The sequence below is a fragment of the Ammodytes marinus genome (assembly GCF_949987685.1).
Source record: "Ammodytes marinus genome assembly, chromosome: 12".
NCBI lineage: Eukaryota > Metazoa > Chordata > Actinopteri > Uranoscopiformes > Ammodytidae > Ammodytes > Ammodytes marinus.
In genome coordinates this window covers 2288092-2312834 of record NC_137216.1, presented here as the reverse complement: position 1 = coordinate 2312834, position 24743 = coordinate 2288092, and the positions used below count along the sequence as shown (strand labels likewise).

The window sequence follows — 24743 nt, the reverse complement described above, 5'->3', positions numbered from 1 at the left end:
AATCGATTAATCGAGAAAATAATTGACAGATTAATCGATTATCAAAATAATCGTTAGTTGCAGCCCTATAATAAGCACGGCACTTTGACTGACAAGAGGAAAAAAGGGAGGTGACCGGCCGCAAAGAAAGTAGCCTCGTTCGACTTGGAGCCGTCTTGCTCAAACCTGCACAACTATGACGCGCGTCTTGCTGAGCGCACAACAAAAATGCTGGAAAAATGTTGTGTGCTCAGCAAGCCGATCGTCATAATTTTGTTCCTGTAGTTTGCATGTATGGAAGTATATGTAGGGACATGATTTTATGTGTGACCAAATGTCTACTGTTTGAATCCCTTTTATCATTTGTGGCACAAACATGTACTGTCTGTGGAAACACAGTTCCCCTCTTGAACAATCTACTGCTTATCATATATTTCAAAAGGCACATAACTACACAAAGGACCAGGGGCCTCATTTATAAAGCTTGCGGCGCACAAAAACCTTGCGTAGACGGACAGAAATGTGCAGGAAAATGTGCGGTGACAAACGTTGGTATTTATAAAAACATTCTTTGCGGAGAAGTGTGCGTATTCCTACGCCAACTTTCGACCATGTGTAGAGCTACCGCAAGGTTTTCCTGACTCAGGGAATCAGCGACACTCAATGGCAACACCATGAAATAAAGCTCAGTCATCAGAAAAACCCAGACAAATGATGCTTGGCACCCAATATATTTAGTCAATAAAATATATAAGCTTACCTATAGTTGTGAATATATGGCTACTGTAGTCTATGGCATGCAGTTGTGATGTAGGTTGAATTACTTATTAAGTAGCCTAGGTCTACATGTTTTGGTTATATCTTATACGTTGAATCTTATAGCGCTACTTTAGAATAATATCCTATACGTCGGGAGGTGTTTCCGTGAGTGGCCAGCGGGAGAGCAAATTTTAAGAGGTGTGTAAAAAGTAGTTTTGTACAAAGTTAAGCCCAACAGATATTAATTAAATTGTATATTTCGTTAGATAAAATCATGTTATGAATTTAGCAAATCATTACACACATCTCTTTCCCATAACAATTCACCCTGGAAGATATAACTATAATCTGACGTTGTTGGAAATGTGTGGATCTCACGGGAGATAAACAATTCTCTCGAATAGAATATAGGCATTATTTCACTTGTCACACCATTTTATATAGGCCTACATATAGTAATACAGGTACGCTAATACGTGATATGGCATACAGCACAAAGGTGGGCGAAACTGCTTTACAAAGACTATAACGACTGTGCCAATCATGATATGTGATAAGCGCGCGGGTGTGTGTGTGTGTGTGTGTGTGTGTCAGTTTCTGCAGCACATGCACGTCACGGGCTTTCTTCCTTCACAGTCGCTTTCTTTGCGGCCGGTTGCCTCCCTTTTCTCCTCATGTCAGTCAAAATTCCGTGCTTATTAACAGCGTCATCATATTCAGGAGCTATTTAGCATTTGTCATGTATGGTAGAATGTCGGATGAAACTGGGAGGTGAAGTGGGATGACACGGGGCGGAGATCCTCTGCGCACAATTCACCGCAGGTGGGTATTTATAAAGGGAAGATTGCGTGCAAGTGTGCGCCGCACAGTTTTATAAATCAGATTTTTTTTTTTGCGCAGCACATTTTTGGCTTTATGCGGATGGGTAGAGTTTGGACTCTCACAGAGAGAAAAGGAACATCTGGGTTCTTCCCCTTACTATCTAGAACCTTAGACGTCACCAAGGTTTTGAGGGGATCCCTCTTGAGTTGAGCCTGGCTCCTGGTTCTTTGGGGGCCTGTGTCGTGTGCTCTCCCAGCCCCTGCGGATCTTTGCCAGTCTTGAGGTCAGGCAGGGCAGGACCAAGAGGACCCGTCCTACCAGCACTACACAGGGCAGGATGAGGGCCAGCAGGTAGACCGGAGGGAGGTAGAAAGGGTAGGCCACGGGGAAGAAGGCAAAGTCCCAGCCGAAGAATAGGGTGTGCATTATGGACAGAGTTAAAGCAGCATAACCAAGTCCTGACTGGAGACACACAAAAAGAGCATTTAGGATGACACAATATTACAAGGAGATTTTAGATTGGAATAAATTCATGTCTACTGGATAAGCCTCTTGAGATGCATCGTCTCATGTTCAACAGGGTCAGCATGGATCATAATATCTGAACAAAGATTAGACATAATAGGTGGTACAACAATAAAAACACATATAGTAAGTATGCTTAAATTGCATTTGAATGAAAGCTGCTTGAATCAGCTTTTTGACAACTAATGCTGGGCTTACACTACACAACTTTTCACGCGATTTGACAGTCGAGACAATCTTCCAATGTCGGACTGAAATCACAGGAGTCTTGCTGGAGTTGTGGCGCGTGCACGTAATCTCAGTCGTTTGGTGTAAGGTGGTCAACCGACCCGATTTCAGCCAGTCTTCTTCCCGTCTTGACGTTCCGACATTATCAAACATGTTTGATATTATCGTTAGTCTTCAGGGGTTGGCTCAAGCAAAATGACGTAAACACTGTCACACTCGCATGCACCAAGCACGACGCAGGAGGAGCGGCATTAGTCGTGACCTGTGTCCGCCTGTGAGGCACTTATTTTAGACACTTTTTCCTAGCAGCCTCGGCTGGACAACCAGGCTGACAGCCTTAACACTTTACCGTCAAATACAGGGTTAGGAGTTAATGTTATTTGGGGACAAGATCAGCAAATAAAGATGGTCAAATAACTAAAGCGAGTCCCCCGCTCGGAATATTGAATTAATTTGTTTTTAATTAAATAATCACAATCGCGGAAATAATAGTAATCTCAAAAGGAATCTAGTTGTAGTCTTGCAATATGAAACCCCCTGTCTTTTCAAAATCTCACTCTGTGACTAAAAACTAATGACTAGTTGTCTTCAGGTGTGAGTTGATTGTCTTTAGTTGTGAGAGGGTTTCAGTCTTCAGTCTTTTCAAAGTCTTTTAAAAGTCCTGTAAAAGACCAGTGTTACACAGGTAATGCTGGGCTTACCTGTGTAAACCCAGCATTAATGATAAAATATGAAGTGGGTTGTTGGTTTTATTAATCTAAGGTTTAACCATGGAATTTAGTTGTACCTGAAGACCTGATTTTTCCCTACTCTGTAATTCTAGATAGGTATGTTCAACATGAAGAATTGGTTACCTCAAAGGTTATAAAGGTCGGTATTGCAAGACAGGAATTCAGGGTTATGCTAAATTTGGGGTGTATGTATTTAGCAATGATTTTGTGATTTTGTTAGCTTCCCAAGAGGTCGACAGAGTTTTAAAAGTTGCTGTATTATTGAAGAGGTTGACTTTTATTACTGGGATAGGAAGTTTAGGTAAAAAAATTATTACGGCCACAAATATTATGCAATAAATCATAGAATTATCTTCTGACCTGAACAAATGTAAACTCCCTCCAGTTGAGGGCATTTCCGACAGAGGGCAGAGATGTAATAGCCAGCAGACTGAGGACTCCGAATCCCAGAATTCCACAGGACAGGTAAAGGTCAGACCTCCAGACCTGCTGCTCCACCCAGGCATTTTCAACACCGGCTTTTACCTACAAGTGATTGGAAATATGTTCAATTAAAAAAAGTACCAGAGCTAAGTATGTCAGATGTCAGGCCCACGGTCGCCCCTGGTACAATGCAATAAGAAGAGAGCCACATATGAACAAACAGATCCATGGTGTATACCTGGTGATAAGCTGCATTCAGCAGTGAGTACCCTGCAGCCTTCCTCAGTGTCAGACACACACTGTACACTGCATGGAGTGTAGTGCAAAGGAAGGCAAGCAGGCCAAGCTCCTTCCGCCTGCACAGCCAGCAGTCCAGCCAATGAGGGAATCTCTTATATTTGGTTCCCCTGGCCAGCTGGAACACTGCTGCTATCAGACCTGAGGAAACAGAATGGAATCATTGATGTAATACAGCTGCAGGAGTTGGGGTGACTGTGGCTCAGGTGGTAGAGCGGGTCGGCCAATGATCAAAGGGTTCGATCCCCGTCCTGCCATCTGTGTCATAGTTGTTGGTTGCGTTCCGAATCGCATACTTTCTACTATATAGTATGTAGAAAAAAGATTTAGGATGTCCCGATTCTTGTGGCCAGATTTAGGATGGTTAGAATACCCGGATGGTCTACTTCATGCGGCCAAGATTGTTAGTGTTGAAAAGTGCATCCTATTTGGGCGATTCTGACCCACAATCCAGTGCGCACGTGAAGTGACGTAACATCGACGAAGCCTATAGGTCCATGTTATGAAAACAAACGGGGATGCGACGGATATAAAAGCAAGAGGCAAGATCAAGGCGCAATGTTATGATGAAATAAGAGAGAAAAGTATGTCCCAATAGTGTGTCTACTGCATCCTAACTAGATTCTTTTTATCGTCGGATGTAGTATGTAGAATAGAAAAAAGAAAGAGTATGCGATTCGGAACGCAACCGTTGTGTCCTTGGGCAAGACACTTCACCCACATTGCCTCCTGTGAACATCGATAGTTAGCCTGCTATCAGTATATGAATGTGTGTGAACGGTAATGTGGGAATGGGAACAGGTCTCCCTTCAAAAAGAGTCTCCGTTCTCAATGGGATTTACCTGTATAAATAAAGGTAAAAAAAAAAGATATATATATATATATATATGAAGCTGGAGAAGAATGAATCATTAGAACTGTAGGAGATAATCTGAGTACAAAGAAATGAATTGCCAATGACCACTATCTTAACTGTTGAGCACATGACAATAAAGAACTTTGACCTTTGAATTTATTTGATTATATAATTATATTCATAATGACGAGAGATGTATGTATGAGTCCTAATCAAGGACTCAATCAGGGAACAAAGGAACAGAGTTTGCTGTGCCAAAGGAAATGTAAAATATAGATATATGTAATATTGATCAACAATAAAAGGAAAGTTATGAAACTTTGTATTAACATGCTGAACTGTTTATACAGATCAGGGGCCGTATTCACAAAACAGCGCTAAGAGTACTCCCAAGGAGCACTAAAAGTTCTTAGTAAGGAGTAATTTCTTAAAACCTATTCACAAAGCTGCTAAGACTTGGCCTGGCATTCCCAGACCTGCCACTAGGCGCTGGCAAATTAAATTTGCTGCGCCTGTTGGTCTGTACACTCTCCGTTGAAGCTTTTTCAAAAATACCAGAAATCCGGGATCACGTTTCAATTGGTTTTATCTAATATGGGCGCGCCAGAGCCCTTTGTATGGTGCTCTGGGGAGGACGTAACCGGATGACGACAGTGACGTGCATGTGACGTCGAAGCCGTGATAGTAAACATCAAAGATGGCTGCGGATATGTTGTGTGAGTTTGAGACGGCTTTGGACTTGACCCTTTACGATTTGGAAGACGTCACTTAAATCTTTCATTAGCAAGTAAGTGGAATGTTCTGTTTTGCCGACCAACCACGGCAAACGTTTAATTTAACAGTTTAACAGCTGTTATCCATATTGTGTCGCTGTATTAAAGTAAAGAGTTTTTAAATACAATTAATGACAAGTGACACTGATTTAACATGAAACCAAGATACTGCAGGGTTTCCCACACATTTGTTCACAATTAGCCTACAATAGCGCCACATAGGCCTATTCATTATACATTTCTTTCTTTCAAAGGTTTTTTTTATTAAATGTTAGTAACAAAATTATAGCACAATGAATACAAATTTTTTCCCCTTTTTTTCCCGAACATACCCCACCCACATCCCACCCTCACACCCAACAACACGAAATATACACTACAAGAAACAGAAATAAACAATCAGTATAAAAAACAAAAAAAAAACACAAAGAAATAAAATAAAATTAAATAAAAGAGGGGAGGAGGTAGCTACTCTTCTATAGTTGTTGTTGGTTTTTTAAAATAATTTAGGAAGGGGCGCCAAATTCTGTCAAATTTATTCTCAGATCCCTGGGTAGTAACGTATTTTCTCTAAATTCATACATGACATTAGGGTTGCGAAAGAGTGATGCCGGTGTGCTCTTACAGATATTACAGGTCGGGTCTACATTGGGAAACATACGAGCTAATTTAGTTTTAGATATGTGGATACGATGTACTACTTTTTTTTCTTTTTTTTTTTTTTTGGGCATTTTTATGCTTTTATTGATAGTGCAGAGAGACAGAGGTGAAATGGGGCAGAGAGGGGAGCGACATGCAGAGAACGACCGCGGGTGGGAATCGAACCCGGGTCTGCTGCTGGGCCCGGCCCGGGAGGGGGACACCTTACCAACTGAGCTAAAGGCGCCCCCACGATGTACTACTTTAAATTGCACAAGAGCATGTCGGGCGCACATGGAGGTAGAGTGTATCCGATCCAGGACTGAATCCCACATGTGATCTGTGAAGGCAGAACCTAGGTCCTGCTCCCACAGGGTTCTTATAGCTGCTAATGAGGGGCTATGCAACTTCGAAATAAGGTTGAAAAACACAGAAATTGAGCCTTTTAATGTGGGGTTTACAGAAAGAAACAAATCGACATGATTGGCTGGCGGTTTATAAGGGAATTGGGGAATTAACTTCTGCGTAAAATGCCTGATTTGCAGAAATCGGAAAAAATTAGTCTTTTCGATACCAAAGTGTTTTGTCAATTGAGAAAAACTAGCAATTAGATCATTAATAAATAAATCACCGATGCATTTTAAGCCTTTTTTATGCCAGATCTTGAATGCACCATCCACCGTCGAGGGAGTAAACAAATGATTAGCTGCAATTGGGCTGAAAAGTGAAAAATTCTGCATTCCAAAATTCTTCCTAAATTGGGTCCAGATTCTAAGGGAGTGCTTAATCACGGGATTACTGTTGGGGATAGCCGAAGAGAGTGGAAGTGCGGCGCTTAAGAGGGCCGATAGAGACAATGGGCTAACAGCACTGGACTCCATTGTTACCCATACTGGGGCTGAGTCGTCAAGGTGAAAATGCACCCAATACACTAAAGAACGGATATTAGCAGCCCAGTAATTTCATTTTAAATTTTACAATGATTTGAATTGGATAACATATCCTCATTGAAGAGCTGCACGCCATGCACTCTCACTGTATTTCTCTCAACGGCGACTATGCAGCAATAGCCAGACAGCGACGAACAGGGAAATTCACCATTAAGAAACAACAGCCGATGAAATCGTAAAGTGCATGCGGAAGGAAAAAGGCGAGACGCGCAACTATACAGTTCCTGTGGAACGGAGGAGATGGTCCGAAGCGCCACATATAGGCCTACTCTAGTAGGAAATTAAACCCAAATGTGACACCAACAGTAACTTTCAGTGCATCGTAATCCCAAAGCAACTGCAGGAAACGGAGTTAAAGGTGAAGTAAGTGGTTTATTTATGTTAAGTTAAGTGTTAAATCGCTCTTTATTCATACAGTGATCACTTTCATAATGTGCGCGTTTCATAAAGCCGATCTCTCAGTCAGCTGCTCTGCATGCAATCATCAAATAAACGTATTGGAGGATCCCGAAATGTATATCCAATCACAAGAGAGAACGCTACAAACCGACACCCGTCTCACTCATGGTCTCACTGCCGGTGCACGCCAGAGCGACAGATGGGTAAATGTTTATGCGCCTACAATGGCGGAGCAGATAAAAATCCTTCCCAATGTCTGTTCTGATGGTTTTTATCATGTTTTATCACACTTATGGATCTGAGATGATGCTAGATAACTCGCTGCTTGAAGACCGCAGTGCATTAATGTGGTGACGTAGGGACGAGCGAGGGGACTGCTAACTGCATTAACTGACAGGAAGTTAACTAAAAGAACCATTCCACTTACAGCAATTTTAATAAATATATTTTTTTATATAAATACACTAAATATATTAGGGATGCACCGAAATAAAAATTATTGGTCGAAACCGAAACCGAATAAAATTAAACAGTTGGCCGAAAGCGAATACCGAAAGAGGCTCTTGCAGTTTTGTTTATTATTTAGTCAATTCTTTCAACATTGCATATGAACTCCCAAATGTTCTCCTCAAACATATTCTACAAGTAAAAAGCAAGCCTAAATAAATAAATAAACAGTAAAACCTTCAAATCTAAGAGTAAAATTAATATTTTACTAGGAATTAATTTGTGAACCACTCACTGATTTTTACCTTGACTTATATGAGGATGAATCTACAAAAAGATCGACTTCATTTTTTGCAGTGCAGTGCAGGTTGAGTTGCTCTAAAAAAACTGCACCACAGCTCCCACCGTAATGTTCAGACTTCAGAATTTGCATCAAAGCCCTGATCATAACAATGAGAGGCTTTAAACGATGTCCATGCTTAGGAGGTGATTCTAACTTTTTCGTCTGTAGACTGAAACTAAAGATGCGGCTCATTGGACATATATTTAGTCGCGCTGTCAGTTTGCCGACATGGCTCTGTGTATTCAGGCTCGAGAAATGCAATCAGATCGTAGGAGCCTTTTCCCCCAACAGCGCTAACGGACAGGATATCTCCGGTTATCATTTTAGCTGTCAAACTAAAGTTTCTTTTGCGCGGTGGCCCTCACTGGCGAGGTGTCACTGTGAATGACACCGTTACCAACTGTCATAGTTTCACCGGGTGAATCGCTGCTTCGCTCGCGCAAGGCTTTTGTGTTTCTAAGGTGATTTAACAACAGTCTTGGATGAGCGTTTTAACTTTATGCTGCATAAAGCATTGCGCCGTGTTTCATCCTGGACTCTGACATTTTCATGCACGCACCTTACAGACTGCTCCTGCTGCGCGCTCACAAAGAGACGTGGACTCGCATACACGGTTACGTCTCTCTTTACTGCCATTTGCTGGTTTACAAGCGCGCAGCTCTTTTAAAAACATATTTCCTTAGTGTCATTTAGTTCGCCAATTTTCGGTTATGTTGTTCGGCTTTTTAACTGTTTCGGGCCGAAACCGAAAATGACTTATTTTGCCATTTTCGGCCGAACTTTTTCGGTGGCCGAATGTTCGGTGCATCCCTAAAATATATAAATGTGTCTATACTTTCTAAATATAGCTTTACTAAGATCATTAAACCCTCACAGTTATTAAGGTACCTTGTATAAAGCCCACTATCATTAAATCTCTCAAACTCCATCAAATGATTGTCTGTGATTTACTCTTAGACCCCGTTTCCACCTGGCATTAACATGTGGTTTTTGTGATCCGATCACATGAATACAGCCCTAACTACAGGTGAAAACACTCTCAAGACGCATTGAGATCGGATCACAAAAACCACATTCGGAGGTGGTTTACGTCGCTTGTGTTGCTTGTGTTCGCATTCATTTGGTAGTGGAAACACGAATGTGGTTTGTGTCCACATTAGGGACCTCCTACTCAACTGCTGCCCCCTGCCTGGGAGTAAATACGTTGAAAATGCATCACTGGCGTTCATGCAGCTTTTATAGAAGCCTCATGAACGAGTTGCAAATGACAAGTTTACTCCTCTGTTTTCATTTCACTGCGTAAATCTAAAAACATGGAAATCGCTGCTATTGACTGGAGAGCTGCAAGGCAACTACTTCCTGTTCTTATCTGCTTAAGAATAAAAGTCAACTCGCGTTTGGCTAGTAACATGCTTTTAATGTGAAGGCGCACAGGAAATATTCTGTTCGCATATACAGTAGCCTATCTTAACTGCATACAGAAAGCCGCCCGTGTAGCCTACTGGTGGTGGTGACAAGAGCGTATCAAACGTTAGAAAAGCCGCCCGGTAAACACACATCTTTCACCAGCCAAAGAGGCGAAATAACTTACTCGCCTAAGAGTTTTTACTTTTATATAGGCTACTATCTATGATATTTCCCGCATTTGGCGAGAGCCCTCTAAGCAGTGTTGTGCATCGCGCCTCCTTGTCCAAATGAGACAGTAGCATATCTCGTCAACCTAGACTGGTCATTATCTTCGCATGTAATGCATTTTAATAGCAAATGCGATTAAAACTGTGGCACTGTATGTTTACTTGTTTGAACCCCACCGGTTAAAAACACCAATGCAAACGGAAATGATGAACGTGTTGATTTAAATACAGCGCGGGTAAATGGAATCCGATCACAAGTAGACAGAGAAGTCACATTTGAAAATACAAGTGGGAACACACGGACTGAGAGCTGTCCACTTGTAACCAGATTCAAAAAGTCAGATGTTAATGCCAGGTGGAAACAGGGTCTTAGTGACTTAAGAGTCCTCTCGAGGAGTCCTAGCTTTTCATAGATTTAGGAGCTAGTTCTAGCGCTAAAATGCTTTGTGAATTACACTTATCTTAAAAAGTTAGGAGTCCTAAAATTAGGAGTGAAATGCCCTTTATTTTGAAGAGTTACTCCTAAATCAGCGAGTTAGGACCTAACCCTTAAAATGTTTTGTGAATACGGCCCCAGGTATTTCCAGGGAAATACATTATACTAACTGAGTTCTATTCAGTGGTAATATTTAGCCTTCATCAGTTTGAATGAATGAATGAAAAAAAATGTAAACAGATTAATTTCCTGCAGCACTGTATAGTTCAGGCAGCCGCCCAGACAACGCACACCTCCCGCTTTGACTACAGCTGTATTCAAATATAAATAGCCCGCCAATTTATCCAACGTCTAGATTTTTGTTTGTTTTTCAAATATGCAATTGTACCAAGCCCCAACCACAGCGAGTTCTACCAGCATCCAATGCGGAAGTGACAAAAATTGCAGTAGCACCGGGTGGCTACTAAGGGCAGTTTGCAGAACAGAGCAATTTCGTTGACTTCCATGTTAAATATGCCGTTTTCACAGCATTATTAAACTTAAGGTCTGGTCGAAAAAGCTATTCTAGTCTGTTTAGGTTATATCTCCATGACAACACTGAGGGGGGGCTATTTTTTTTTCTAGCAGGCTAGTTTTTATTCTTTTGGAGGTTAAAATGTATGAATAATTAGGGGCGCGATCTCTTGAGTGTCAGCTATCCACCCGTTGTCCCTCACTTCTCCTCGGAGGTATACGTCAGCTAGATGGGCGTATCTCCCTCCCCCCGATGTCACATCAATGTCCTTTTTCGGTAAGAGGAAAAGGCGGGGTAAAAATCTCACAAGATGGCGACGCGCATAAGCCAGGAGAATTGGATGCAGTTGGAATAACTGAGGTCAGCCCGGATGCTATATCCATTTTATATACTCCATGAATTGTACTCATAATTATTAAGGTACTGCGAAACTTGTTAATTCCTGAAAAAATTGTAATACAAAAAGTAGTCGCTTTAATGTTAGTAATCAACTGGCAAAGTTTCATTATGATCTCTATAAGATAAAAAAAATCCCTATTCACCTCTTGCCGTAAATAACTATTGTTTACCTGGTAGATAGACTAGAGCCAGTGTTACCAGGGCGACGGCCGGCAGTGTCTCATTTACTGTGACCAGTGGGAGCTGGTAGAAGTTGTTCTCTCCATGCTGGAGGTAAGGCAGCAGTACGTGTCTGATGAAGTTGTATCCATAGAAGAAGAGGAAGAGGAGGCAGGTGGCCAGAATGGGTCCTTCCCATGAGGGGAAGAGGAGCAGAGGGACTTGCTCTATGTGTTTGGATGCACACAGACCCCCCAGATCCACAGGGCTGAAGCCCAGGCCCCGGGCCAGCCCCACCACCAGAGCTTTAGACTGGGAGCAGTCACTGCAGATCAGAACCTACAGGGGGGGGGACACAGGATGTGTGTTAAAACGTTAGACCTGGGGTGAACACGCTAATAAGGTGGAAGAGCGACAATAACTCACTATAAACACATTGTACATTTCCTCTGATAGCCCGTATCTTCTTCCTCTGGCTTTCTGCACAGCCGTAGTCATACGCTACTCTGTCACTCCACCACACACACTCACACTTGTGAATTTACCACACACACTTACGCTACTCACTTACACAGGCATCTTTCCATCTTCATGGGGTTAGATTATTTATATTTAGGACTGTAAATTCGATATTGGTAGAAAATGTAATCTAATAAAAAAAATAAAAAAAAACTAGGGATCTGTCTGTCCCTTGGTGTGTGTGTGTGTGAGTGTGTCTATCGGCACTGCAGACACACATGCGCATGCACACAAACACACACGGGGAGTCACTGTCGGGCCACGGACGTGTGATGAAAGATTAAAGTTACCCGGTTGACGTGAACTACGCTTGTAAGTACCCTGAACTTTATAACACCTGTTCAGCCTGCATAAACGTGGACATGTAGAAAGCGATAGGCTATATTAATCAGGACATTAACAAAGGAGATAATGACGGCGAACAAATGACAGGCGAACGTATGTGAGTGTGTGTACCATGGATCTATTAAGAGGTGAGTAAAGGAGCGTAGTTCATGTCAACTGTGTGTTTAGGTTTACAGGCGAACAAACGTGTGTGTGTGTGTGTGCGCGCGGCCGCCGACGGTGGTCGCATGACGACGGTGGTCGCATCCGACGGTGGTCGCATGATGACAATGACGTCACGGTTAACCATGTACACGAAAAAAAATCCGACGTGTAACCAGTTAGACATTTTTGTAAACGTTCACACCCCTACTCTATATACCATACCACCATATAGATATTTAAGTAAATCCTATAAAATCATCATAAAAATATTTTTTTTAGTTTGGTCTTAGGGGCCACTCACACTAGGGCCGCGGCCCCGTGCCAAAGCTCATTTGCATACTAAAGTCTAGAACGTTTGGCTAGTGTGACCACGCCAACTTGTATTCCAGCACGGAACAGCCCCTTGGCCACGGCACACCTGGGAGAGTACAGATGCTAATGAGATGACACGCGCACAAGCAAGCGCACAGGCGGCGTCCGTTAACGTCCGCTGCCTTACTAGTCCACCAGAATTGCCCACCACTTGGACTTGTAGCTACATAAAATGTGTCAGAATTAACGTGTGTGTAGGCCTAGGTGTGGGCTAATAAAAGAGGGAGAGAGCTAAATAAGTGAGCGCAGAAAGCAAAGCAAAAAGTATTTCGTGTTTACTCACGTTCGTCAGATGATTTTTTTCTTTTTCCTCCCGTCAGCTGTCATAACTGCCTTTACGCATGGCGGTGGAGACGCACCCAAAACAACACACCGCGGCCCGGTGATAAGGAAACAGTAGCCTACACTAAGGTTTAACAAGAAACTTTATAAAGACACTTAAAAAAACGATCTCTGCCCATAAAAAAGTTCTGACTTGGATTTGATGGAGCGATGTATGTGTGTATAAAGCCATCCGGTACGTATGGTCTGATGACGGGCCGTTATATTAATAATAAACAGCGTGCTGCACAAATATGAGACTGTCCACCGCGACCTATTACGTCAAGGCTACATTTAAAAAAAAACAATAGCTTAAGGATTCTCGTTGCTCTAATGTGGAAGTGGAATATATGATGCAAATTTGGCTGGATGAAAATATTCACAAACAGTCGTATAGCCTACAAGACTACGCTCCAAATCCTAAACGCGCACGGTGACGTAGGCAAGGTGCAAACGTGCCCAGTAGGGGTGTGCACGTGTACACGTGTAACCGTTTAGTAAGTCATAACCGTTTAGGAAAAATCAATAAACGAAAACCGTTTAAAAAAAAAATCTTAAAATTTAATTTTTTTCAAAGTTTTTAAATATGTTCTGGAGACACGCATTTATTGATTTTACATCACTAGTAGGCCTAAACTAATCGGGGATGATAAAAGCTAGTCTGCCGAATCGGTCTGTCCCTCGGCGAGTCTGTGAGTGTGTGTATCGGCGCACACACACACGGGGAGTCGCCGTGCTGGGGCTCGACTCACAGCCACGGAAGAGTGATGAAAGATAATCTAAAGTTTCTCGGTTGACGTGAACTAAGCTCGTAAGTAGCCCGAACTTTATAACACCTGTTCAACCTGCATGAACGTGGACATGTAGAAAGCGATAGGCTATATTAATCAGGAAATTAATGAAGCGCGATAATGACGGCGCACATGACAGGCGAACGTGTGTGTGTGTGTTTGTGTTTGTGCCATGGACCTATTATAAGAGGTGTGTAAACGAGCGTAGTTCATGTCAACTGTGTGTTTACAGGCGAACAAACGCGTATGTGTGTGTGTGTGTGCGCGTGCGCCTACAAGACGGCGGGCGCGAAGACAATGACGTCACGGTTAACCGTGTACACGAAAAAAATTCCGTCGTGTACACGGTTAGACATTTTTGTAAACGTTCACACCCCTAGTGCCCAGGCCACGAGCAGTGTGAGCACGGGCCAGTGGGGGGAGTGGGGAGGGGGGAATCGTGCTGAATCTTCCTGCAGCACGGAACAGGCAAACGGCCCTAGTGTGAGTGGGCCTTTAATCTTCTCAGCCTGACCTAAATGTTGTCTTGAATCCTATGTCACCTGTACCTCACCTGCCTGCTTCCATCATGGGCTCCGACCTGCAGTGCCCAGGCAGACAGCACATTGAAGGCCTTCACCACACTGCTCTGTGGGAAGAGCTGAGCCAGTGTCTCTGCATGGGACGGCTCTCTGCTGTTCAGTGTGCTGGCGTTGCTCACATCCACCAGCACCTTCCCGGCCAGCGCCTCTCTCAGCCCCAGCAAGGTGTGGTAGTGCTCTGGGTAAACTGCAGCAAACACAAGCCTCTCTGCAGAGTGTGCTGCCTCCCTCTGGGACAGCAGCTCCACCCCCTCAGGAAAGCCTTCCCTGGGGACACGCTGTGGGTCCCTGCTCCCCACCACCACCCTGAACCCACAGGACAGCAGGCGCACGGCCAGGGAGCGCGACAGGTCTCCTGAACCTATGATGGAGACCACAGGGCCCCGGGGAGAGGAGGAGGCACCGCACAACAAGGGGGTCTCCATCTCACTCTGCATGCTGGCTTGCTAGGGGAGAGAGGACAGAAGAATCTTAAAATGGACACAAAGCCTGCTAGGAGTGTAACACACATGTATTTGGATAGCAAATCATGCCTCTGGTTAGTGGAACTGTAATTATAATGAAATGATAATTGTCATGAGCTCACTAGTATGGAGGTGTGATGATGAGGATCAGGCCTTACCAACTCTCATAGCAAAGTAACTTAATGTACTGAATAAAGAATAAGATAGCAGATAATAATTCTAAGGCATGGATAATGTGCAGTGGTTTTTTCTTTCTTTTTTACTTCAGTGATTTGCAGTACAGTGCTAGTTCTCCCATAAAACACCAATAAGTCTAGTGTCTTAATACATTCAGGACACATTAATGGATAAAGAATTTGATATTAAAGTATTCAACACAAAATAAGCTTTCTTATCATCATCCATTTATTGAGAGGGAAAGGATTTTAGATTTAAGTCAGTCAGCCAGGAAGATGTGTTTTTAAAATAAAATATGTTGGTATGCTTTTAATAATCTTATGATATTATTTACAGTTTCATTTGAGATAACATTTTAGTCCTAGGAAAGGTAAGGTAAGATGTTGCCAGATTCACCTTTTATTCTCAGAAGAATGAATCAGCTATTCTGAATGGGGACATTGTAGTTGTGAAATTATGTTAATGTCAATATGAATGAATGCTATGAATAATATAATGAAATAGTCCACTCTCAAACAGAAATGCCACATCAAAGAGCAATATTTAACCTACCACCATTCTTTAAAATATGATCTTGGAACAATATAACCAAAAGCTGTTATTGTAATCGCCTATATAGATCTGTAGTCAAATGTAGGCCTATTCACAATATTTTAACAGCGTTTCCAAATGTTCCACATTGATGATGACTTTATTAGATATGGGAAGAGAATAAGGTGGATAAAAGCACATTGTAACACCTTCAAGCAGAAAGAGACCTCTATTCAACCATCCATACTCACTTTCACTTTATTTACTCTGTGTTAACCTACATAAAGAACACCAAAGAAGTACAAGAGTTCAGTTTAAATGGGGGTAGCCTACGCCTATGTAGCTACCATATCATGTCACAAGATGGCAGTGTATTTTCGGCAATGTTGTTGACCTACAGTTACAGTTCTGACGGAGACTACACAATGCTAAAGCTCATTTTGATCTGTATTCCCTCGCCTCGACATATGATGTTAGAAACTGATCCTATTTGTAAGAAGTTCACGTCAAAGAGAGGGTATATCAATAAATGCTGTGAAAGTCGATAAAGAAGTAAACTGAAATGAGCGGCGGCATAAAGGCAAGCAGAATTCAAAATACCGATGTGTGTAAAGCCCAGTTCAGACCAAAGATTCGCCTTGCAACTGCTTGCAACTGCAACTCCTTGCGACGAGACCGCCGAAACGTTCTAAAACTGGACCTTGCGATTTGACATGTTAAATCTTCTGCGACGCCTTGCAACGGCTTGCAACGCGCTGCGACGAGCAGTTCACACTGCTGCGATTTATCCCCTGCGACGTTCTAAAACCGTCTCGTCGCAAGCAGTTGCAAGGTGAATCTTTGGTAAGATGTGTCAGCAGCCTAGCAGCACGCAAGAGTCCAAATATTAAATAATAAATACGTCGCCATTTCAAAATATAGGCTACACAATACCAACATAGCCTATCTGGCTTACCTCTTCCCTCGTCCATAAAGTTCACCATATAGGCTATGTAACGACTCTTCTGTAACTGCTTCACGTTCATATCAGAGGACAGAGAGACGCATGTTACGTGACCGTATGCCCCGCCCACTGCTGCCTTCACGTACTGCGAATGAACTCCGACCTCATGGCGTGAGTCTCTTCTTTTCTTCTTTTTACATCTTCATACCTTGATTTTTTAGGGGTCTGAGCATGGACATGGGAGACGTCTATGGCACGGCGGTCCGTCATGGGAGATCCCTGCTCTGTTGTAGCCTACTTCCTGAGGTTTCTTCCGTTTTTTCTCTGTTGAAGTTGTTTTTGGGAGTTTTCTTTAATCGCACCATGGCCCAAGGGTGTTTGATTATGTAGGATTCTAAGCTTTATAACATTGACCGGACTCTTGACATGTTAGGACGGTGTGTGCGTAGCCTATTCCTTGAACTATTTGCTTTAACATTCAAAGTCAGTTTGGAAAAAGAAAGTGAACCCTTTGTTTTAGAAACTAGACCTAAAGGGGTTCTTCTTAAAGCTGCTCTGATAAAGGGTGAAGATGGGATGGTTCATCTCAGCTTGTGATGTAACCAATATTTTAATGGTTTAGGCCTATACAGATCAAGGCACAACTAATCACTCACTGCACTTCAACCCACTGATGGCATTATCTGAGTTGTAATTATTTTGAGGTGATTTGGAAAGGTTGTTCACAAAAGGTTTTATATTTAGAGTTGTAATAATGAGTTTATTTATTAAATGTGCCAATTTAAAAAAAAAAGTGATTGCTGTTAGTTTACATAGAGTGCACCTGTCTATTATGGTGACTTTGATGAAGATCAGACCACATGTCGTGGATTAATTATACATAGATGTAGCTAATGTAATTCCAAAGGTTTATGCGCAACAAAAATATTTCCGACAGCAACTGAAAGCATCACAACTGACAGCTATAGATAATGCCAGCAGCTTGCCCTTCAGTCAACTGATAATGCAAAGGTTGTACAAGAGTGACACAGATACGAAGACCATTAGAGTGTCAACCAATGCTATACAGTGTTATACTGTAGCCTAGTAGGCCTTCTATAGTAGACCTGCAAAGGAGGGAAGTGGTGAGTTGTGCTGCCTGATTCAGATTTAGAATACTTTATTTATCCCCCAAATCATTTTTACAGCCTATCCCATTCATGTTAATACAATGAATAAATACATAACTAAAAACAACAATCAAACTTCAACATCAGCATCAACACGCAAGTGACAAATTCACTGGTAAAAGCAGAAAGAGTTATTTTTTCAGCTTTCAGGACTGCTTGTTACTTTCAGACAGCTGAGGTCTTTCTGTTGGACTCCAGTGTTCTCGGAGCAGACCTTAACAATGTAATTAAGACAGTTTTTTGTCTATTACAGTCAACCCATTGAACCAGCACACAAATTACTCTCCATAAAAGTTTGATAAAAGTTACATAAAGTGGTCTTGCAGACTCCGAAGGAGTTTAGCTTCCTTAGCAAAAATATTTTAGTATGAAACTGGCTTGTGGTTCCACGATGCCTTCCCTGAAATCTACTGTATCATCGCACCATTTAACAGATGCAGATGGGGCACCACTGTGATCAGACTGGGGGCCCTGAAGCAGAGACAGCAGGGCGGTGTTGTCAGAGAACTTGAGGAGATAGCTTTCCTTCCTACCGGCAGCTATCTGTATATGGTAAACAGCAAAGGGGTAGAGCAGCCCTGAGGAGTGTGGTGTTTGATGTGGTGACAGTGGACATGTGTCCGTTTATGAGAACCTGCTGGATTTGATCTGTTAAAAAGTAAAAAAGTCACAGTAAAATCTGGTCAAATAAAATGGGTATCATATCGCTCGATTAAAATGTGTGGCTGCAAAGCTGAACTAAAATCGACAAAATTTGGTTTTCAAGATATTTGAACACTCTTTCCAGGATAAAAAGCTTTGCGTCCTCCACCCCTTTACCGACTTGCTAGGCAAACTGCAGCGTTTTTAATTTGCCATCAATTAGGGAGATGATTTTGTATTTTATGATTTTTTCTAAGCATTTCATCACAGGGGGGTAAGTGCCACTGGTCTGAATTCATTTAGTCCTTTAGGATTTTTTTATTTCCATATAGGTATCATAGTGGATACTTACCACGCTGTTGGTATTTGGAATAAGTTGAGAAGACCTCCCTTAGCTGATTAGCAACAAAATGTACGTCCACAAATGGCATCAGGGTCTTTATACCGTCTTAGATACAGTTGTGACCCATTCTCGAGATATTCACAGCCTCATTTTGAGGTGGTAAGTTCTCCCTTAATGTGGTTACATTAGACGAGAAGTCTGACCTTTCAAACCAAGAAAATAACTAATTTGGCATTTGGCCAGTCAACCAGTCACGCTGATGAGTTGTCTGGTCTCACTGGTTGATGGATGCCATTGTTTTTATCCCTTGCCATTCTGCTCTAAGGACACCACTACTATATTGGATAACACTTTATATTAAGGTCCTTGTAATAAGCCTTAGTTAATATGTACTAAGGACCTTAGTAGCTGCTTATTAACATTCATTTCTGTTAATAAGACTATATATAAGTGTTAATAATAATATAATAATAATATACATGTTTATTGTGAGATTATAAGACTTGTATAAGCACTTATAAGAAACCTGTTAATTATTTATTGATAGCTTAATAACAGTCTTTTGAGTTTCTTATAGTTGTTAATAAAAGCATTACAAACCCATTTATTGAGTCTTATTAACTTGCCTATGATGTCATTGTTAAACCTTTACTAAGCATTGTTTGTTGCTTTATGGATCTATTAGCAGTTAATTATGCATTATGCAAGTACCTGATCTAAAGTGGGAACAATGCTTATAAAGCTTAATAAATCCTTTAATATACACTTTTTAACAGTTAATAAGTACTACATTTTGTCAAGGTTGATAAAATGTGAATTTACATGTTCAGTAAGCGGAATGGTCAGTTTAGCTAACTTCCTGTCAGTTACTGCAGTTAACAGTCCCCTCTCTCTTCACCACATTAATGCACTGCGGTCTTCAAGCAGCGAGTTATCTAGCATCATCTTAGATCATAAAAACCATCAAAACAGACATTGGGAAGGATTTTTACCTGCTCCGCCATTGTATGCACATACACATTCACCCATCTGTGCTCTGCACGTGCACCGTCAATGAGACGGGTGCCGGTTTGTAGCGTTCTCTCTTCTGATTGGTTATCAGTAGTGGGATCCCCGAAAAGTTTATTTGACGATTACATGCAGAGCGGGTGATTGAGAGATCGGCTTTATGCACACTATTTAAGTGATCACTGTCTGAATAAAGAGCGATTTAACACTTAGGGTGTATTCACACATGCCGTGTTTAGTTCGGTTGAAACGAACTCGGATGCACTTCTGCCTTCGGTGCGCATCTTTCAGGCAGGTGTGAATACAGCAATCGCACTCGGGTGCGGACCAAACAAACGCTCCGAGACCCAGCTGAAGAGGTAGTCTCGATGCGTTTCCAAACGCACTCTGCTGCAGTTCGTTTGTGGTGTGAATTTGTTCGGACTCGATCCGACCCAAATGCAGGAGGCACTGTGCCTTTTCTTTCTTTTCTTTTTTAATAAATAGCCGTCAGCTTCACATTATGGGAAAGTGTTGTTGTCACCATTATTAGGAAGATTAGTTGTGGTTTGACCGGGAGCCCAGAACAATATAAATGCTGAATGTGTTCAGCGATCAGATGAAGGAGAGGGGAGCGTCTCTCGCACAGTGCCAACAGGTTCACGCTGCGCAAGAAGTGTGTGTTTTTATTTTGCTTCCCATGTACGGGACCGTCAATACTATCCCCGTGTCAGTTTGGAGCTGAACTGCGCCGACCCAGCTGATACACAGCTTAATCAGCTGAGTGTCAGCTTGAGCCTATTCTTCTCGCGTGACGCGCATCCAGCACCAAAAATACAGTAAAAATGATGTTTCACATCGTAGGCTACAAGCCACATGACATAAGGCTACACATTATGACCATATGAAACAACAATAATTTGATGTTTTTCCTCTTTATTTATAGGTTAGATGTAGGCCCTTTTATTATTTTTAGCCCCATATTATATCAATGATATATATTTCGCAGTTAAACTTCGTGCTTCCTGTTTCTCTCCACCCCAGAATGTCTGTCCAATGAATGAATGACCTCAGATCACGTGTGGTTTTGCTTCGTAATGCTGGTTCACTTGCAAAAGGGGCAATATGAAAGTGGACCACACCAAACAAAAAAAATCAAAACTCTATTTGGTCTGGACCAAAGCAAGTGCACTAGCGGACTTTCCCAGTGTGAATACACCCTTATATTAACATAAATAAATCGCTTACTTCACCTTTAAAAAACTACATGTAAATACAATGTTATAGCGATGAAGCACAAAACTCACTTTAAGACAGCTCTTTTGAAAAAATATATTTTTATTTACTTTTTAACAACTTCAGAACTTCAATATTCTTCTTCATCTAAAACAAATCACACAGCATTGTGCAATTGTAAAAATGTGTTTGCTGTCTGACATCGATTCCAGTGTGCAATGATTAAGACTGGACTATTCATTTAAAATAGTAAATAAAAAAGAATAAAAAAACAATTAAACAAGTTTTCTTGTCACCATTTTAGCCTACTCAGTACTGCTTAGCAACATCATGTAGGAGCCTACCAACAGGGCCATCTCTATGTTTCCTGCCCAGCCATTCAGACCACTCAATGAGACAAAGATGGTCAGACAATAAGCGCTCGGTTTGATTACCTCTTTGTCTCTCAACTTGCTCTTTTAACCTATGCCAGGTTCTTTCAATGTGTTGTGTGTGGGCACCTGTTTGAGGATCTACATACCACCTTGAATGATTCACCGTCATGTTCTTCTTCAGACCCGGTGCCCAGTCAATCAATTCCATGGAATCGCCATCATGCCTGCTTAACGATTCTGCTTGACAGTTTCGCTCGTTGCAAATGCATCATGACTTCACACACGCGCTGCTTTGTTTTGGTTCAGAACGCAGCCAACATGGCGTCGAGACAGAAGCGCTCTAAATGTTGGTTGTATTTCACTTGAAAAGACGACAATACTGCCACTTGCAACAATTGTAAAGTTTATATTACATCAGACGACAGTCGCACAAGCAAGCGCACTGCCGGCGATCCTGATGGTGAAACGTTTAAACGCCTGCTGCCTTACTAGTCGGCACCAGAAATGCACATCACTTGGACTTCAACATACTGAGAAAATGTATGAGAATGAATGTGTGTAGGCCTAGGTGTGGGCTAATAAAAGAGGGAGAGAGATAAAAAGGCGAGAGTCTTTTTCTTTTTCTTCCCGTCAGCTGTTCTAATGCTGCCTTTACGCACGGCGGTGGAAACAATCCCAAAACAACACACAGCGGGATTAGGCAGTCCGGTGATAAGGAAACAGTAGCCTACACCAACATTTGACTAGACATTTTCTAAAGACAAGATCTCTGGATACAAAAAGCTCTGACTTGGATAACTTGATGGAGCGATCGATGTGTATAAAACCATCCGGTACATGTGTCTGAGGACGGGCCGTTATATTAATAATAAACAGCGTGCTGCACATAAGAACAGCATGTACTTTAAAGATCTCGTATCCGTCCTGAGAGGGCAAACATGATAATTTTTCTGTACGAAAATAGTTAATTTGCCAAAGTAGATAGTCTTATCTTTACAGAAGACTTCTTTGTATTTTTTATGTCAGTTGAATTTTGTTTCAAGTTGAATGTAAATGAGAACTGTTAATATTCCAAAAGGCACAAGCTCTTCCTTGACTGTTTTCAGTCTGTGTTTTTAGTTTTTAGGGCACATAATGGCATTTGGGCTTAAAAAAGCCAAACATTATTTTCTTTGTCTGGACGAATTCATTTGAAAATTTACATTTTTTTTTTTTTTTTTAAGATATTTTTTCGGCATTTTTATGCTTTATTGACAGTGCAGAGAGACAGAGGTGAAATGGGACAGAGAGGGGAGTGACATGCAGAGAACGACCGCGGGTGGGAATCGAACCCGGGTCTGCTGCTGGGCCCGGCCCAGGAGGAGGACGCCTTACCAACTGAGCTAAAGGCGCCCCCAAAAATGTACAATTTCTTAATCCTAAAGTACTCTTGATAATCTTTCAAGGCACACACTAGACACACTTCTGATCAGATATTAAAGTGAGTAAATACAAGCAAACTAATTTGTGCTTATTCCCTCACCCAATTAGAATCGTTAAGAGAATCGCTAAAGAATCGGATCAATAAGCAATATCGGAATCGTTAAATTCTTATCAATTCCCATCCCTAGTCATGTGATTGTAGCCAAGCGCAGGCAGGGCACGATAAGCATGCCATTCATTGCCTACTATTCATGTTCATATAAATGAATAAACAGTACACAATAGCATGAAACAAATGAGTAGTGCTTAAAAGTGAAGTAAGCGATATATTTATGTTAATATACGTGTGAAATCGCTCTATTTTCATACAGTGATCACTTATAGTGTGCAGATTTCATAACTCCGATCTCTTAGTCATCCGCTCTGCATGTAATCATCAAATAAACTTTTCTGGGATCCCACACCTGATATCCAATCAGAAGAGAGAACGCTAAGTCTCACTGCCGGTGCACTCGCAGAGCGACAGAGGGGAGAATGTTTATGCGCCGACAATGGCGGAGCAGGTAAAAATCCTTCCCAATGTCTGTTTTGATGGTTTTTATCATGTTTTATCACACTTATGGATCTGAGATGATGATAGATAACACGCCGCTTTCATTAATGTGGTGACATAGGGACGAAGGTGGGGACTGCTAACTGCAGTAACTGACAGGAAGTTAGCTAAAAGAACCATTTGGCTTACTGAACCTTTAACATGAGTTTGTTTGGTCCTGCTAGCTCAATGCTAATTGTACAATGTATTCTCAATGGGAAATGCTAGCACGATTAGCATGGGCGAATTATATGTTAAGCTTAAACATTCAGAAATTAAAGAAACATAGTTGTCATGCCACAAGAGTGATTCAGATGCTTTAAACATAACATACTCATGGACTAAGACTTTCTCAGGACAATACAGGCTACAATCACATGTGAATCATTGAAGGTGGTATGTAGATCATCAAACAGGTGCCCACACACGACACACGTAGCATTAAAGAGCAAGTTTGGGGAGGGGAACAGAACAATCAGAGGACAGGAGAGGAGAGGGAATGGTCCAATCAGAAGAGAGGAATGCATTTGCAGAGTTGCATGCATTTGCATTATGTGTGTGTCAGAGAGACAGAGGTCATAGATATAGGTTGAGTTCCGAATCACATACTTTCTACTATATAGTATGTAGAAAAAAGATTTAGGATGTCCCGATTCTTGTGGCCAGATTTAGGATGGTTAGAAGTACCCGGATGTCCTACTTCCTCCGGCCAAGATTGTTAGTGTTGAAAACTGCATCCTATTTGGGCGATTCTGACCCACAATCCAGTGCGCACTTGAAGTGACGTCACATCGACGAAGCCTCCATATGAAAACAAACAGGGATGCGACGGATATAAAAGCAAGAGGCAAGATCAAGGCGCAATGATATGATGAAATAAAAGAGTAAAAGTATGTCCCAATAGTATGCCTACTGCTTCCTAACTAGATTATTTTTATCGTCGGATGTAGTATGTAGAATAGAAAAAAGAAAGAGTATGCGATTCGGAACGCAACCATACACATGCTCACCCTCCAAAGAGCTTGCTTCCGGCATGTGGCTGTGTTTGATGTCTAAACATGCTGCAGCTTTAGCCAGAAGCACATTGCGCTGCATGGCCCAATGTGTCACACTGACATTTCTGTAAAAGTTGAGAGAGAAACAGTTTGTTAACATTTGGCTGTGTCTGCTGGTGATGTTCAAGGGTGTCTTGTGAGTACGGCGCCACCAAGGGTTTTTTGTGTCCTTAAGCCAGGAACCTTAGCAGTAAGCGCTCTGTAGTAGAGTCAGTGGTGACCCCAAGCTCAGGTCTGATGTGTGTGTCTACACATGCACTATTGAGTTAGTGTGCCTGTGCAAGTTTGTTTTAGATATGCCCTCCAAATAAATGTCAAAATAATAATATATTTTATATGGTTATATTTGTAATCGTCTTCTTAAATTAATCATATTAGTGTTTTCTGATCTGAAGCACACACTATCAGAGAGAGTAGGACAG

General features: G+C 41.8%; 1 protein-coding gene across 1 annotated transcript; it reads right to left on the bottom strand.

The window, feature by feature from the left end:
- Nucleotides 1-1448: 1448 nt before the first annotated feature.
- Nucleotides 1449-24361, bottom strand: steap3 (STEAP family member 3, metalloreductase; the record flags this gene model as incomplete). Its single annotated transcript, XM_080037928.1, has 7 exons — nucleotides 1449-2022; nucleotides 3405-3569; nucleotides 3706-3905; nucleotides 11325-11652; nucleotides 14359-14832; nucleotides 18082-18248; nucleotides 24277-24361. The coding sequence occupies 7 exons, from the start codon at nucleotides 24359-24361 to the stop codon at nucleotides 1729-1731; spliced, it is 1713 nt and encodes a 570-aa protein (XP_079894054.1). The 3' UTR covers nucleotides 1449-1728.
- Between the last annotated feature and the right edge of the window lie 382 nt (nucleotides 24362-24743).